The sequence below is a fragment of the Bos grunniens genome, chromosome 5, assembly GCF_055505025.1.
Source record: "Bos grunniens cultivar Pamir isolate PY7600 chromosome 5, Bosgru_T2T1.0, whole genome shotgun sequence".
NCBI classification, from domain to species: Eukaryota; Metazoa; Chordata; class Mammalia; order Artiodactyla; family Bovidae; genus Bos; species Bos grunniens.
This window is the reverse complement of record NC_141169.1, coordinates 41,324,925-41,341,979: the sequence shown is the minus strand read 5'-3', so window position 1 is coordinate 41,341,979 and position 17,055 is coordinate 41,324,925. Positions and strand designations below refer to the sequence as shown.

General features: G+C 34.5%; 1 protein-coding gene across 4 annotated transcripts in view; it reads left to right on the top strand.

Moving 5' to 3' along the window:
* The window catches only part of LRRK2 (leucine rich repeat kinase 2), a 211,469-nt gene that overhangs the window by 75,453 nt on the left and 118,961 nt on the right, over window positions 1-17,055 (top strand). For all 4 annotated transcript variants that reach the window (XM_086399919.1, XM_086399918.1, XM_086399917.1 and 1 more), the window contains 6 exons: window positions 5,109-5,297; window positions 10,181-10,299; window positions 11,230-11,299; window positions 11,986-12,203; window positions 16,142-16,392; window positions 16,676-16,824. In XM_086399919.1, coding sequence (XP_086256045.1) covers window positions 5,109-5,297; window positions 10,181-10,299; window positions 11,230-11,299; window positions 11,986-12,203; window positions 16,142-16,392; window positions 16,676-16,824 — 996 coding nt within the window. The remainder of the gene's footprint in view (window positions 1-5,108; window positions 5,298-10,180; window positions 10,300-11,229; window positions 11,300-11,985; window positions 12,204-16,141; window positions 16,393-16,675; window positions 16,825-17,055) is intronic.

The following is a 17,055-nucleotide window of genomic DNA, read 5'->3' as shown; positions in this document are numbered from 1 at the left end:
AATTGAGTCCCTGGAGAAGAAAATGGTTACCTACTCCAGTATTCTTGCCTGGAGAATTCCATGGATGGAGGGGGTGGCATCACAGACTTAATGGACATGAGTTTGAGCAAACTATAGGACATAGTGAAGGACAGGGAAGTGTGGTGTGCTGCAGTTCAAGGGGTCACAAAAAGTCTGACATGACCTAGTGACTGAACAACATTAATGTTTTAAATGTACGTCCGAGTACTTTAATAAAGTACAAGTAATTTTTTTTTTAATTGACATTTTAGGAATCAGTGAACTAAAATGCACCGGAATGGGTGAATTTAATTCAGATAACCATTATACCTACTACTGTGGGCAAGAATCCCTAGAAGAAACAGAGTAGCCCTCAAAGTCAATGAAAGTCCAAAATGCAGTACTTGGGTGCAATTTCAAAAATGACAGAATGATCTCTGTTCATTTCCGAGGCAAACCATTCAGTTTCAGTCCAGTTTCTCAGTAGTGCCTGACTCTTTGCAACCCCGTGGACTGCAGCACGCCAGGCCTCCCTGTCCATCACCAACTCCTGGAGTTTACTCAAACTCATGTCCATGTGTCAGCGATGCCATCAACCATCTCATCCTCTGTCCCCTTTTCCTCCCACTTTCAATCTTTCCCCAAATCAGGGTCCTTTCCAGCAAGTCAGTTTTACACATCAGGTGTTCAAAGTATTGGAGCTTTAGCTTCAGCTTCAGCTTACAATGAATATTCAGGAGTGATTTCCTTGAGGATGGACTGGTTGGATCTCTTTGCTGTCCAGACCATTCAATAGCATGGTAATCACAGTAATCACAGCAAATCATTCAGTATCACAGTAATCCAAGTCTATGTCCCAAACACCAATGCAGAAGAAGCTAAAGTTGAATGGTTCTATGAAAACCTACAAGACCTTCTAGAACTAACACCAAAAAAAGATATCTTTTTCATCATAGGGGAATGGAATGCTTAAAAGTAGGAAGTCAAGAGATACCTGGAGTAACAGGCAAGTTTAGTGTTGTAGTACAAAATGAAGCAGGGCAAAGGCTAACAGAGGCTTGCCAAGAGAACATACAGGTCATAGCAGACTCCTGTTCCAACAGCACAAGAGATGACTCTACACATGGACATCACCAGATGGTCAATACTGAAATCTGACTGATAATACTCTTTGCAGCTAAAGGTGGAAAAGCTCTATATTATCAGGAAAAACAAGACTGAGAACTGACTGTGGCTCATATGTTGAACTCCTTATTGCCAAACTTGAACCTAAATTGAAGAAAGAGGGGAAACCACTAGGCCATTCAGATATGACCTAGATCAAATACCTTACAGTTATACAGTGGAAGTGACAAATAGATTCAAAGGATAAGATCTGATAAACAGAGTGCCTGAAGAAGTATGCACAGATTTGTAACATTTTACAGGAGGTAGTGATCAAAACTATCCTCAAGAAAAAGAAATACAACAATGATTGTCTGAGAAGGCCTTACAAACAGCTGTGAAAAGAAGAGAAGTGAAAGGCAAAGGAGACAAAGAAAGATATATCCATGTGAATGTAGAGTTCCAAAGACTAGCAAAAAGAGATAAGAAAGCCTTCCTCCATGATCAGTGCAAAGAAATGAGGAAAACAACAGAATGGGAACGACTAAGAGATCTCTTCAAGAAAATTAGAGATACCAAGGGAACATTTCATGCAAAAATGGGCACAATAAACGACAGAAGTGGTATTGACCTACAGAAGCAGAAGATATTAAGAAGAGGTGGCAAGAATACACAGAAGAGCTAGGGGAAAAAAAAAAAAAGATCTTAATGACCCAGATAACCGCAATGGTGTGATCACTCACCTAGAGCCAGACATCTTGGAGTGCAAAGTCAAGTGGGCCTTAAAAAGCATCACTATGAACAAAACTAGTGGAGGTGATGGAATTCCCGCTGAACTATTTCAAATCCTAAAAGATGATGTGAAAGTGCTTCACTCAATATGCCATCAAGTTTGGAAAACTCAGCAGTGGCCACAGGACTGAAAAAGGTCAGTTTTCTTTCCAATCCCAAAGAAGGGCAATGCCAAAGAATGTTCCAGCTGCTGCGCAATTGCACTCATTTCACCTGCTAGCAATGTAGCAGGTGAAATTCTCCAAGCTAGACTTCAAAAGTACATGAACAGAGAACTTCCAGATGTTCAAGCTGGATTTAGAAAAGGCAGAGGTACCAGAGATCAAATTGCCAGCATCCATTGGATCATAAAAACACTAGAGAATTCCAGAAAAACATCTACTTCTGCATCATTGAATACATGAAAGCCTTTGACTGTGTGGATGACAACAAACTGTGGAAAATTCTTCAAGAGATGGGAATACCAGACCACCTTACCTGCTTCCTGGAAATCTGTATTCAGGTGAAGAATCAACAGTTAGAATTGGAAATGGAACAATGGACTAGTTCCAAATTGGGAAAGGAGTATGTCAAGGCTGTATATTGTCACCCTGCTTATTTAACTTATATGCAGAGTACATCATGTGAAATTCCAGGCTTGTTGAAGCACAATGCTGGAATCAAGATCGCCAGAAGAAATATCCATACTCTCAGATACAGAGATGACACCACCTTTATGGCAGAAAGCAAAGAGAAACTAAAGAGCCTCTTGATGAAGGTGAAAAAGGAGAGTGAAAAAGCTGGCTTAGTACTCAGCATTCAGAATACAAAGATCATGGCATCCAGTTCCATCACTTCACAGCAAAAAATGGCAAAACAGTGGAAATAGTGACAGACTTTATTTTCTTGGGCTCCAAGATCACTGCAGATGGTGACTGCAGCCATGAAATTAAAAGATGCTTGTTCCTTGGAAGAAAAGCTGTGATAAAGCTAGACAGAATATTAAATAAGAAGCAGAGACATTACTTTCCAACAGAAGTCTGTTAGTCAAAGCTATGGTTTTTCCAGTAGTCATGGATGTGAGATTTGGACCATAAAGAAGGCTGTGTCAAAGAACTGATGCTCTTGAACTGTGTTGTTGGAGAAGACTCTTGAGTGCAAGGAGATCAAACCGGTCAATCCTAAAGGAAATCAGTCTTGAATATTCACTGGAAGGACTGATTATGAAGGTCAAATACTTTGCCCACCTGGAGCGAAAAGGTGACTCATTAGAAAAGCCCCTGTTGCTGTGAAAGACTGGGCAGGAGGAGAAGGGGACGACAGAGGATGAGATGGTTGAATGACATCACCGACTCAATGGACAGGAATTTGAGCAAGGTCCGGGAGGTGGTGAAGGATAGGGAAGACTGGCCTGCTGCGGTCCATGGAGTTGCAAAGAGAGGGACATGGCTGAGTGACTGAACAACAACAAATGTACTTTTTTAATCAAATAATGTAGTGCTAAAAATCCATGATACAGCATTCTTAAAATGTTCAAGGATGCACATTAAATATTGTTCATAATGACAAAAAATATTTCCCAAAGAAACTATTCAAATTAATAATAAATTGATATATTCATACAGTGTAATGCTCTGCAATCACTGAGAGAAAAGCACCTTGCAAATCCAAATGTCCAGAGAGAGAATGTATTCTTAAGGGGAAAAACAAGCAGAGAATAGCGTGTTTTTTTTTTTTAAATTAATAGTAGTGGTGAAAACACAGTTGGGATATTGTAGCCATAAATTTTGAATATGAGAATAGTATGTCCGGAAAAAAAAATCCAGAAATGGATTCTCTGATTGCCTTTGGGGACCTTGGGAACTAATGAGAGATGATTAGATTCCATGTTTTGTCACTTCAGCCAGTCTCATGCCAACAACCTGCTTAACTTTAATCTTTGTTTTCTAATGGTAAGGAATTGAGGACCCTTTCAAGATATGAAGGGAGATTTACATTCAGTGTATTCTTTTGGTTCTGTATGAAATTTTTTGCAAGTACTGACGAATCTTTCCTAATATTTCAGGGCATAGCCTTAAGTTTTTTGACAGCTGGTCTGAGTAAAAAACATTTTGAATTCAAAGCTTTAAAGTATTTTCCAGGTAGTACTTGACTGAATTTTGTACACATGTTGTAATGTGAGCCATAAGAGTAATATTTGAAGAAAATTTCCAGGATATATTTAGGATAATGAGAACTGTGTCAACTTATTTATTTATTATAGCACTTAATATAAAATTCAGTAAAATAGCAAGTTAATTTTGAAATTTTATCAGATTTCTTAGTAGAATGAATCACTTTTCAAATAGTTTATAAAAATAAGAATATCATTTATTATCTTCTGTGTCCTAAGAGAAGGAAATGGCAACCCACTCCAGTGTTCTTGCCTAGAGAATCCCAGGGACGGGGAAGCCTGGTGAGCTGCCGTCTATGGGGTCGCACAGAGTCGGACACGACTGAAGCGACTTAGTAGCAGCAGCAGTGTCCTAAGTATTATTCTAAAAACTTTATGTGCATCATTTTCTTTAACTTTTTCTGTAAACCTGTGCTGTGTGTACTGTTGTCTTCACTTCCCAATTAGGACACTGACACTCAGGCAGCTTGTACAACTGGCAAGTAACTTGAACACAGGCCTGTCAGGCTTCAAAGTCCAGGCCCCTTCATGAGTCAAGTTAGTTTTATAATGGTTCAGTTTCGTCACCTACATGAAAGCTTTGTGTAAATTTTTATGACTTTTAAAAAATTTAAGTTTATTACCTGCTACTTTATACAATGTTATGGTTGTAAAGTCGGAGAAGGCAATGGCACCCCACTCCAGTACTCTTGCCTGGAAAATCCCATGGACGGAGGAGCCTGGTAGGCTACAGTCCATGGGGTCGCTAAGAGTCGGACAAGACTGAGCGACTTCACTTTCACTTTTCACTTTCATGCATTGGAGAAGGAAATGGCAACCCACTCCAGTGTTCTTGCCTGGAGAATCCCAGGGACGGGGGAGCCTGGTGGGCTGTCTATGGGGTCTCACAGAGTCGGACACGACTGAAGCGACTTAGTAGCAGCAGCATAGTTGTAAAGTGACTTGAAATTAAGAATAAAAATTTCTCTTAAAAGTATGAAACTATATAAGGAACTTTGATATGTTTATATTTGTGTAATTACTGATTTCTAAGAAGTTGTTGATATATCTTTATTTTTAGATATAGGATCCACCCTGGCAAGGATGGTGCTCAGATATCAGATGAAAAGTTCTGTGGAGGAAGAAGCTGGCTCAGGCAGCAATGGGAATTTTTCTGAAGAAATGGTTGATAAATTTGATGAATGGACTTTCGTTCCTGAGTCTTACGTTGACAGTGTGTTTGGTCAAAGTGATGACCTGGATAGTGAAGGTGACTCTTTCAAAACAATTGTTCCCTTTATGCTCAAATATATATATATATATACACACACTCTGGCATGGAACAATGGAAACTGAGACAAAAACCTGATTTACTTCATTTAGAAAAACTTGAGGAAAACTCTATTCACTACTTAATGCTTACTGTTTCTTAACCATTAGTTGAGGCAATGAAGAAAATATATCTCTGCACTTTTTAAGTGTTATTGTACTCCCCCAAATCAGTGAATGGTGGCTATTGCAGTGAAAACACTGCCTCAGACTTGAATTGGATTTCATATCCCATCACTGCCTAGAACCTTTTGTGGTTTGTGTAAACCTGTTACCCTCATTAAAGGCAGTGTTGCTAACCTTCCAGGATTATTTATAGGAATTTGGAAAAATGTATGTGAAGTGTCTGAGAGAGTGCTTGCGAATAGGAAGTATATTATAACTATTTTTATGTTTATTAGAATTAAAAATAATATTTTAATAACTCATGAGATGAAAAATTGACATGGTGAGCTATTAATGGCAGTGATTAATGCTGACATTTAACATAATGCAGTTTGGTAAAATTGGGGTGAGGTGATTTTTTAAAAATATTATGATTAGTATGATTGAAAACTTTGGGTCATAGAATAAGTATATCTGAGAAGGCGATAAGTAAGGATTATTCCAAAAATTTCATGTCTCAAGTATTTTTAGAAACTAACTTTATTGAGACATAATTAGCATACAGTAAAATATGCACATTTTAAGTGTATGTTTTCATTTATATATTCATGTACTCATCACCACTGTTAAGTTATGCAACATTTCTGTCATCCGAATAAGTCCCTTTACATGCCTCTTCACAAAAAACCTGCCCCCTACTGCTGGTCTGCTATCTGTCACAGTATACTAAATTAGTATTTTCTCAACTTTCATATAAATGGTATATCTATTTATCTCTGGCTGTTTTCTGAAGTGGTTATACCATGTTATACTCCCATCAGCAATATATGAAAATTCTAGCTTCTCTAAATGTTCATCACACTATAGCATTTAGTATTGTATGTCAGTTTAACTTTAGCCATTTTACTGAGGGTGTAGTCCTAGCACATTTGGGCTTAATTTTCATTTCCCTGGAAACTACTGATATTGAGATTATTTTCATGTTCTTATTGACCATTCATATATTTTCTTTGCAAAGTGTCTGTTCAGATCATTGTTAATTTTTTATTGTGTTATTGTCTTATTATGTTATTATAAGAGTTCTTTATATATTGTTAACAGAAGTCCTTTGACAGATATATGAATATTTTCTATCAGTTATAGCTTGTCTTTTTTATTTTATTGATATTTTTCAAAGAGCAAAATTGTTAAATTTTAAAAAGTGCAGTTTCAGTTTTTTCTTTTTTGATTTGTGTTGTTTTTATATCATTTAAGATATCTTTTCCTATCTCAAATGTGTGAATATTTTCTCCTGTGTTTTCTTATAGAAGTATGAAAATCTTAGCTTTTACCTTTAGGTCTATAATCCATTTTAAGTTAATTTTGGTATATAGTATTAGTGAAGAATTGATGTTTACTTTTTTCCACATAGATATTCAGTTGTTTTAACATAATTTGTTGAATATACTTTATTTCCTTGTTGAGTTAGTGGCATGTTTGTCTAATTTAATTGACCATATAGATGTTGTTCTATTTTTGCATTCTTTATGCTGTGCAATTGATTTAGATCATTATTCAAAGCCATACTCTCTTGACTACTTTAGCTTAATAGGAGGTCTTGAAATCTGGTAGTATAAGTTCTCTGGTGGTATTCTTTTTGAAAATTGTTCTTATTATACTAGTTTTTTTGCATTTCCATATATTACATTTTGAATCAATTAATTTTATGCTGGGATTTTTATTAGAATTAAATCTACATTTAATATAAAATTAATGTATAAATACTATATTATTGTTATATAATACAGAATTAGCATCAATAAAAATTGCTTTAGATTAAATCTATAAATAAACGAGAGAACTGATATTTTAATGAGCCTTCTGAGATATAAATGTAGTATTTATTTCTGTTTATTTGTATTTAAATTTCTCCCTCCAGTGTTTTGTATTACATGTTTTTTGATGCTATTGTAAATAGTATTGTTTTAAAATTCATTTCCAATAATTCATTCACTGCTGGTTTACAGAAATGTGGTTGATTTCTTCAAACATTAATGTATTATATGGCCTTGCAAAACTCATGAGTTCTAACAGCTTTTTGTTGACTGCATAGATTTTTTTCTATGTTCACAATAATGACATTTGCTAAAAAAGATTTATTTCTTCCATTCTAATCTGTCTTTTAAAATGTTTCCATGTCCTGTTGCACTGGCTAGCATCTTTAGTATTATGTTGAATAGAAGTGGTAAGAGTAGGCATTGTTCCCTGGTTTCCAAACTTAGAGGGAAGGCATTCAGTGTCTCATTATTAAGTATGATGTTATCATTTTTTTTTTTAATAGATACTCTTCATCAAGTTGAGGAAAATTTCTAGTAATAATTTGCTGAGACTTTTTATCATAATGGGTGCTGGAAAATGCTTTTCTACATCTGTTGCAATGGGCATATTTTCTCCCTGTATTCTGTTATTTAGTTTATTACCATGATTTTCTCATGTTAAAACAAATTTGTTTTTCTGGGATACATCTCACTTGGTTATGGTGTATTTTTCTTTTAAAATATTATTTGATTTTCTAAAATTTCATTAAGGATATAGCGTCTGTGAAAGATATTGGTCTGTAGTTTTGTTTCCTTGTAACTATGAGAGTAATGCTAGCTTCTTGAAATGAATTGAAAATTGCTCCTGACTCCACTGTTTTCTGAAAGGTTTTTTATAGGAGAGGTCTAATTTTTGAATGTTTAGTAGAATTCATTAGTAAAGCCTTGTATGTTAGGAATATATTTTTGGTGTGGAGGGGGAATATTTTTAATTATAAAAGTAATCAATTTATGGTTCTTTTGATATTCTATTATTTCTTTTGTCAGTTTTTATAATTTGAAACTTTCAAGAAATCTGTCCTCTTTATATGTTATCAGTTTGTTTAATGATATTTATAATAATTCTCTTCTTATCCTGTTAATGCTTATATGATCATTACTGATATCTGATCTTTAATTCTTGACATTGATAGTTTTTGTCTTTCTTTTTTTCCCTTTTTCAGTCTCACTTAAGATTTATCAATTTTATTGATCTTTTTCAAAGAATCAGGTTTTTGCTTCATTTTCCTTTCTGTCCATGAGTCTGCCCTGGAACTCTCATCTAAATTAATCTCCATGAACACTGATCTCCATTTTCTCATCTCAGGAAAGCTACTGGGCTTTGTTTAAATTCCTTTTCACTTCCCATAGCCCTTAAATTGCCTACAGGCAGGAAGCTAGGGTGCCTGAAAGGTTCACATCATTTGTTTTCATTCTTTCAGGGATTACACAGTCCTCCACTGTCTGCAGCCCAATATCTGTGTGTGTGTGTGTGGTCAGTCACTCAGTTGTATCCGACTCTGTGACCCTATGGACTGTAGCCCACCAGGCTCCTCTGTCTGTGGAATTTTCCAGACAAGAATACTGGAATGGGTTGCCATTTCCTACTCCAGGGGACTGAACCCCTGTCTTTTGCATCTCCTGCATTGGCAGGCACCACCTGGGGAGCCCAGAGGAAGTTTGGTCAAGGAACCATAGGCATCCAGCTGATTCTAGAACACTTCTAAGTTAGCCTGTTGTTTAGTAGCTAAGTTGTGTCTCGTTCTTTTGTGACCCCATGGACTGTAGCCCACCAGGCTCCTTTGTCCATGGGATTTCCTTGGCAATAATACTGAAGTAGGTTGCCATTCCCTTCTTCAGGGGATCTTCCCAACCCAGGGATCAAACCCACGTCTCCTGCTTTGGCAGGCAGATTCTTTACCACTGAGCTACTGGGAAGCCCATGTCTGAAACCAATTATTTTTTAAAAATTGCCCAACTTTCTAGTTATTTGTTGTGGGGAAGTTAAGTTCAGTGTTTGTTATATCATCAGGGCTGAAAGAAGAATTCTCTTTAAGTGTTTTTAAATAAAGGATAATATCGGAAATGCAACTGCAAAAATGACTTGATTTTTGGTTAGGTAAATTTTACAATTTGTTTTGACACAGTTTTTATGCTTCAAAGATAAAGAGTGATAGAATTTAAAATAGTGTGGTTCTCAAAAGTGGCTCTACATTATTTATCCTTAAAATATAACTTGCTAGCATTGATCCTTATTTTCTTGAAAGTCCATAATTTTAAAAGCAATTCTCACCTCTCTCTCAAAACAATACTACCAGCTAAATTCATTGTATTTATTTAATGCCATTTCATAAATTAAACTACACAATATGTAATTAAATAAAAATGTACATAAACTTGCTGAGTGTTAAAGTGTGATTTCAATATTTAAAACAAGATTTGAAAATTTTGTAAGAAAAATTCAGAGAAACAGAAAAGAATAACACTGATCAGATTTATGTATAAACTTTCTCTGCTTCCAGGTATTAATTTTAGCACTTGTAACTATACTACTTTTTTTTTTCTTGGCTTTTTCCTGCCATACTGTGAGCTCACTTAAGGATTAAGTAGATTACTTTTCCTGTTTATCTTTTTCCTGCACTTACTCAGCTTCTAGTCTTGTGACAGCCATTCAAAAAATAGTTGTGGATGAAAAAAATGTTGAATTTGAAAATGAAAAGCCAGCATAGTTCATTTTTTCTACTTTAAAGATGTTACAAAAGGAATTGGGTAAATTCCATTCATGAAAATGTGCTTAAAAATGTTTTGTGGTTGAACTATAATGCTAAAATCTTATGATTAGGTCAGCATTTTTACTTGCCTTTATGTTATTATTTAAAAATAGGAAGTGAAGGCTCATTTCTTGTGAAAACAAAATCAAATTCAATTAGCGTAGGAGAATTTTACCGAGATCCTGCCTTGCAGCGTTGCTCACCAAATTTGCAAAGACATTCCAGTTCATTGGTAAGTTATATTGTACAAACTGTAGTTAAATATTGTATATCTTGTTTGACATTCTTTTAATAACTGAAATTGTGTGTCAAAGCTAGATACAGAAATTCCCTAATGTGTGAAAGTGCTCTCTCTCTGTATGTATATGAAAGTGAAAGTTGCTCAGTCGTGTCCAATTCTTTGCGATCCCATGGACTATACAGTCCATGGAATTCTCCAGGCCAGAATACTGGATTGGGTAGCCTTTCTCTTTTCCAGGGGATCTTCCCAACCCAGGTATTGAACCCAGGTCTCTCTCATATTGCAGGCAGATTCTTTACCAGCTGAGCCACTACATACATACATACATATATACATATACATATATATGTGTATATATATATATACACACACACACGTACACATGCACACATGCGTGTGTGTCTGCGTACATGCGTGCATATGCTATTTTGAATTTACGTTTGTAGACTTTTGAGCATGTCTGGGGCATATATGTGCTCTGTGCACTTTGAAATAGTTATATTCTTTTTTCTTTGTAGAGCACCATGTCTGTGGAGCACAGGCTAGGTCTGTGTCGTATGGTGTGGCTTAGTTGCATGAATACTTTAGCTATTAATAATAATCTTACAGTGGTAGTGGCTTAGTTGCTAAATTGTGTTCGAGTCTTGCACCCCTATGGACTGTAACCTGCCTGGCTCCACTGTCCATGAAATTTCCCAGGCAAGAATATTAGAGTGGGTTTCCATTCCTTTCTCCAAGGGATCTTCCCGACCCAGGGATTGAACCAGGGTCTCCTGCATTGCAGGAGGATTCTTTACCAACTGAGCCACAAGGGAAGCCCAGTAATCTTCTAGTGACTCCTAAAGAAATCAGCTAGGAAAATGTTCTCTTTGTTCTAAACAGTGATGGTAATTTTATTATAAATGTTTATTTGTTTAATAGGGACCCATTTTTGATCATGAAGATTTAATAAAGAGAAAAAGAAAAATATTTTCATCAGATGATTCACTCAGTAAGTAGTTGAAAGTAATCATAAGTAAATAGATATTTTGAGCAGAATATACCACTTTGTGAATTTCCTCTGATTATTCAAATTTTCTTGGTACCAATTTCATCATACATAACCTTCAAATTTTATTTACCTGGTGATTCTCTGGAAATCATTCTGTAGAAAAATGAAAGTGACAATGAAGTCGCTCAGTTGTGTCCGACTCTTTGTGACCCCATGAACTGTAGCCTACCAGGCTCCACTGTCTATGGGATTTTCCAGGCAAGAATACTAGAGTGGGTTGCCATTTCCTTCTCCAGGAGATCTTCCCAACCCAGGAATTGAACCTGGGTCTCCCGCATTGTAGGCAGATGCTTCACCATCTGAGCCACCAGGGAACACAACTATAAATTTAAAATTTAAGCTTTTATGATGTTATGTCAGACACTTTTTATCCTTGCTGCTGTTTTCCTAAAGTGTAAATAATACCCTCCAGCAGTGCCACTCTTAATGTTCTTCTCTAGGTCTCTTGTTTTTATACTACTTAAACTACCTGATTTAATATTTATTATTTACTTTCATGTCTGACATTGGAATAAAAGTCTCATTTTGGAATAGAAAAACAGTGACACTGGTAGATGATCAATAAGCATTTGCTGAGTAAAGTTAAATGACTTGTTTATATCTCCATTGTTTGTTTTTGACAAAAGGAGCATCAAAATTCCAGTCCCATATGAAGCATTCAGAGAGCATGTCTTCCCTGCCTTCTGAGAGAGAATATATTACATCATTAGACCTTTCAGCAAATGAACTAAAAGATGTTGATGCCCTGAGCCAGAACTCCTGTATAAGTGGTCATTTGGAGCATCTTGAAAAGCTGGAGCTTCACCAGAATGCACTCACAAGTTTTCCACAACAACTATGTGAAGTAAATTTAATTTATCCTTATCATTCTCAGGATATTTCAAGAGCATCTACTTTTGTATCTAAGTTGTATGCTTAAATCTTTAAAAAGAAGGTTCTACTTTTGTGTCATTGGACGGTAATTCCTCCATTGTTCTGGTTGTCACACAAGTATCTTAGTTTATGTGATCTTTCTGATGCATCTTTGGGGGTAGACAGTGGAAATGGAAATCTGATTTAAAAGGAATTCTAGGTTCTGTCCTGATGATTCATGGTATGTATTAAAGTCTGGCAAGGTTGCATGTTGATTATGCTTCAATTATTTAATTCTAGTAAGACAACTTAAACTGTTTAAATTCAATTAGATCTGGTATGATGGTCCTGACTTTCTTCAGCTACCAACTGTATGACAATAAGAACATATCACTTCGACTGCTCTAGGCCCTCATTTTCTTGTCTGCAAAACAAAGAGGCTCAACTAAACTACCCACAAGGCATTAATCAAGTCTTAAAATTATATGCTCCTTAAAAATTGATTTTTATGCTCAAAATTCCTATTTTATAGCAATTAAATTTTAAAGTAATCTGCCGATAGGGTAGTCCTCTGACTACTTACTTTGTTCATCATTTTTATGTACTATAGATTAGAATTCAAAGATATGCTTACAAATTAAAATGATCATACTGCCTTTTAAATTATTAAATGAATTCTTAGGTTGAACTGCAAAGTTTGATAAAGAATTATATGTTTTAAAAAAACTAATTTTGTTGCAAATACATTTTCCCTTTTTCTAACTTATAAAATTTACCATAATTTTGACACTTTAAAAGCAGAATTGTATGATTTTTAAATATATTTAAGTGATATCTTTCCCTTAAAGTTTGTGTATCTTAAGAGAGAGAAGAAAGAAAGGTGATCCCTACCCCTACCATGATGTCTAAAATATGGTCCCTCTCTATCCTCCTTTTACCTGACTAAATCTTCCAAGTTACAGGGGCCCATGTTAGATTCAATCTCCAGGCTAGGTTGGATTTCCATGGCACCCAGTCTTTTTCCTCCAATGCTCACACTATAAATTTGAATCTAAAGTATATTGTCCTCACTAAATTATAAACTCCTTGAGAACAGAAAATGTTTCAGCCTGTTCATGTCTACCCTTGGTGCCTAGTAAGTATAGTAGAGGCTGTATAGATGATTACTGAAAGTAATTTGTGAAGACACTAATGACTGTCACTTAGCTGACTGTCAATAAATGTTTACTAAAGAGTAAGTAAAGGAATCTAGAGTTTAGCCCAGCTAAAACAAAGAAAATATGAAGAGAACATGGCATTATATATTTATATATAAATATATCATATAAATAATTATGTTATTTACATATTATAAATAATATTTATATTATACATTAGGACATTCAAAGATTCTGTAGTCAGCAAAACAAGACCTGGAGCTGACTGTAGCTCAGATCATGAACTCCATATTGCAGAATTCAAACTTAAATTGAAGAAAGTAGGGAAAACCACTAGGCCATTCAGGTATGACCTAAATCAAATTCCTTACGATTATACAGTGGAAGTGACAGACAGATTCAAGGGATTAGATCTGATAGACAGAATGCCTGAAGAAATATTGATGGAGGTTCATAACATTGTATGAACCAAAGCCATCCCCAAGAAGAAATGCAAAAAGGCAAAAGCGTTGTCTGAGGAGGCCTTACAAATAACTGAGAAAAGAAGAGAAGCAAAAAGCAAAGGAGAAAACAAAAGATATACCCATCTGAATGCAGAGTTCCAAAGAATGGCAAGGAGAGATAAGAAAGCCTTCCTCAATGAACAATGCAAAGAAATAGAGGAAAACAATAGAATGGGAAAGACTAGAGATCTCTTCAAGAAAATTAGAGATACCAAGGGAACAATCATGCAAAGCTGGGCTCAATAAAGGACAGAAATGGTAGGGACCTAACAGAAGCAGAAGATATTAAGAAGAGGTGGCAGGAATACACAGAAGAACTATACAAAAAAGATCTTAATGACCTGGACAAGCATGATGGTGTGATCATTCACCTAGAGCCAAACATGCTGGAGTGTGAAGTCAAATGGGCCTTAGGAAGAATCACTACAAACAAAGCTACTGAAGGTGATAGAATTCCAGCTGAAGCTATTTCAAATCCTAAAAGATGATGCTGTTAAAGTGCTGCACTCAATATGCCCTCAAATTTGGAAAACTCAGCAGTGGCCACAGGACTGGAAAAGGTGTTTTCATTCCAATCCCAAAGCAGGACAATACCAAAGAATGTTCAAATTACCACACAATTACACTCATTGCACATGCTAGAAAGGTCATACTCAAAATTCTCCAAGCTAGGCTTCAACAGAATATGAACCAAGAACTTTACAGATATACAAACTGGATTTAGAAAAGGCAGAGGAACCAGAGATCAAATTGCCAACATCTGTTGGATCATAGAAAAGCAAGAGAATTCCAGGAAAACATCTACTTCTGCTTCATTGGCTACACTAAAACCTTTGACTGTGTAAATCAGAGCAAACTAGAAAATTAACTTGAAAGAAGAGGTTATAAGATAAAACATGTATTATTACATGACTACTCTATGGTTAACTCTTATTTATATTAAAATGTATTTTTATAATATAAATTTATATATTTATGTATATAAATTATATACTTATAAGTATATAATTACATACTTATATATAATATTATGACCTCTTCTGTCCTTGGGATTCTCCAAGTGAGATTACTGGAGGCCGTGCCATGCCCTCCTTCAGGGAATCTTCCTAACGCAGGGATTGAACCCATGTCTGTTATGTCTGCCGCATTGGCAGCAGGTTCTTTACCATTAGTGCCACCTAGGAAATCCATACTATAAACATATAATATTTGTATCACATAAATATATATGATATAAATATATAATTATAAACATCATTTATATATAATCAAATAATGTTTATATTTATATAACATTTCACACATTATATATTATATGCTATATAATTTATGATTATAATATGTATTGTATAAATTATAAAATATATATTTATAATCATTAATTATATATAATATATAAAATAACATGTTTTATATTATATATTATCATTTTATAATTATAAGATAGTATTATATAATTGTATATACAGCATGTAATATATATATCATTATATATACTATAAATATGTTATATAATATATATTGTATATAACATATAACTTGTTATATATTTAAAATTCATATATTATGCATAGTTTGTAAAATAATTGTCTATAGTACAAATTTATAAGATTTATATATAATTTATAATATATTTATGATGCCTAAATATATAATTAATATATAAGGATATAATAAATGATAGAGTATAGACATTAGAAATATAACAAATATATAATTATTAGTAATATAATAACTATATAATATATTAAAAATAGAAAATAGACTTTTAAAACAAAATATTTCATTTGAAAGAGGGGTTTGTGAAATAACACATGTACTATATACATGACTACTTTATGGTTATATCTTACTTATATTAAAATGTTAAGCAATATGTAAAAGCTAGAGAAAAATATATTCCCAGGATTATGTTGTACTGCTTATTCATTAAGTCATTTGTTCAGGTATTTGTTGGAGCCTATTATTATTCTTCCATTTTACTCATTGCAAGAATAATTTACCACAAAAGCGAATTAAACTCTAAACCTTATTTTGTGAGCCTGCTTTTGACTGTCCACCTTTTAATATTTTTCCTGTCTTTACCCGTCTTATAGCAGAGCAGATAGGACTAGTGAGTATACTGAAGTTATCTTGTCGATTGTATTTTCAATTTTTTTGAAAAAGTCTTAATGGTTGTAGTTACCAGAGGTATGGAAGACAGAAATATTAGCTAGATTTTAAGTTTTTCAGATGGTTCATTTAAAAATTTAACAATGTTGTCTTTTCAGACTCTGAAATGTTTAACACATTTGGATCTGCATAGTAATAAATTTACATCGCTTCCCACTTACTTGTTGAAAATGAATTGTATTGCTAACCTTGATGTCTCCCGAAATGACATTGGACCCTCGGTAGTTTTGGACCCTGCTGTGAAGTGTCCGACCTTGAAACAGTTTAACTTGTCGTATAATCAGATATCTTCTCTTCCTGCGAACCTTGGTGATGTGGTAGAGAAATTGGAACAGCTCATTTTAGAAGGGTAAGCATGGAGTTCATTGAAGACAAAAGGGTTGCCTCACACTGAAGTTTCATAAGGTTGACACACGGTGACATTGTTTCCATAGTAATGAGTTTTACATGGTAAAGTGATAAACAACTGAGACAATTCATAATATAGCTTCTATCAGTTGACTTAAATTTTTACAATTAATTTAAAAGTTAATAAATGTGCTTTGATGCTATTTTTTGAAGCTGGTTGACTGTTTTTCTTCAAAGCCTGTGAATTTATGTAATTTAATCCTCACTTTGTCTCTTATGACTAGAAATAAAATATCAGAAATATGTTCCCCTTTGAGCCTGAAGGAACTGAAGATTTTAAACCTTAGTAAAAACCACATTTCATCTTTATCAGAGGACTTCCTTGAGACTTGTCCTAAAGTGGAGATTTTAAGTGCCAAAATGAATTTTCTTGGTAAGTGCTTTTTATGAGACTTCTCTTTCCAGTTATTTTGAGTGTTATATGGGTCAAATGGAACAAATAAAAGTAATCACATGAGCCTCGTATGAGCATTTTAGATGGGGATTTAAAGGTGGTGTTTCAGTTAAATATTATGCTAGAGTTTGAAATATAAAGTTTGCAGGTTGGTGATAAAAAGAAATGAGCTGTCAAGCCGTGAAATGTGGAGGGAACTTAAATGCATAT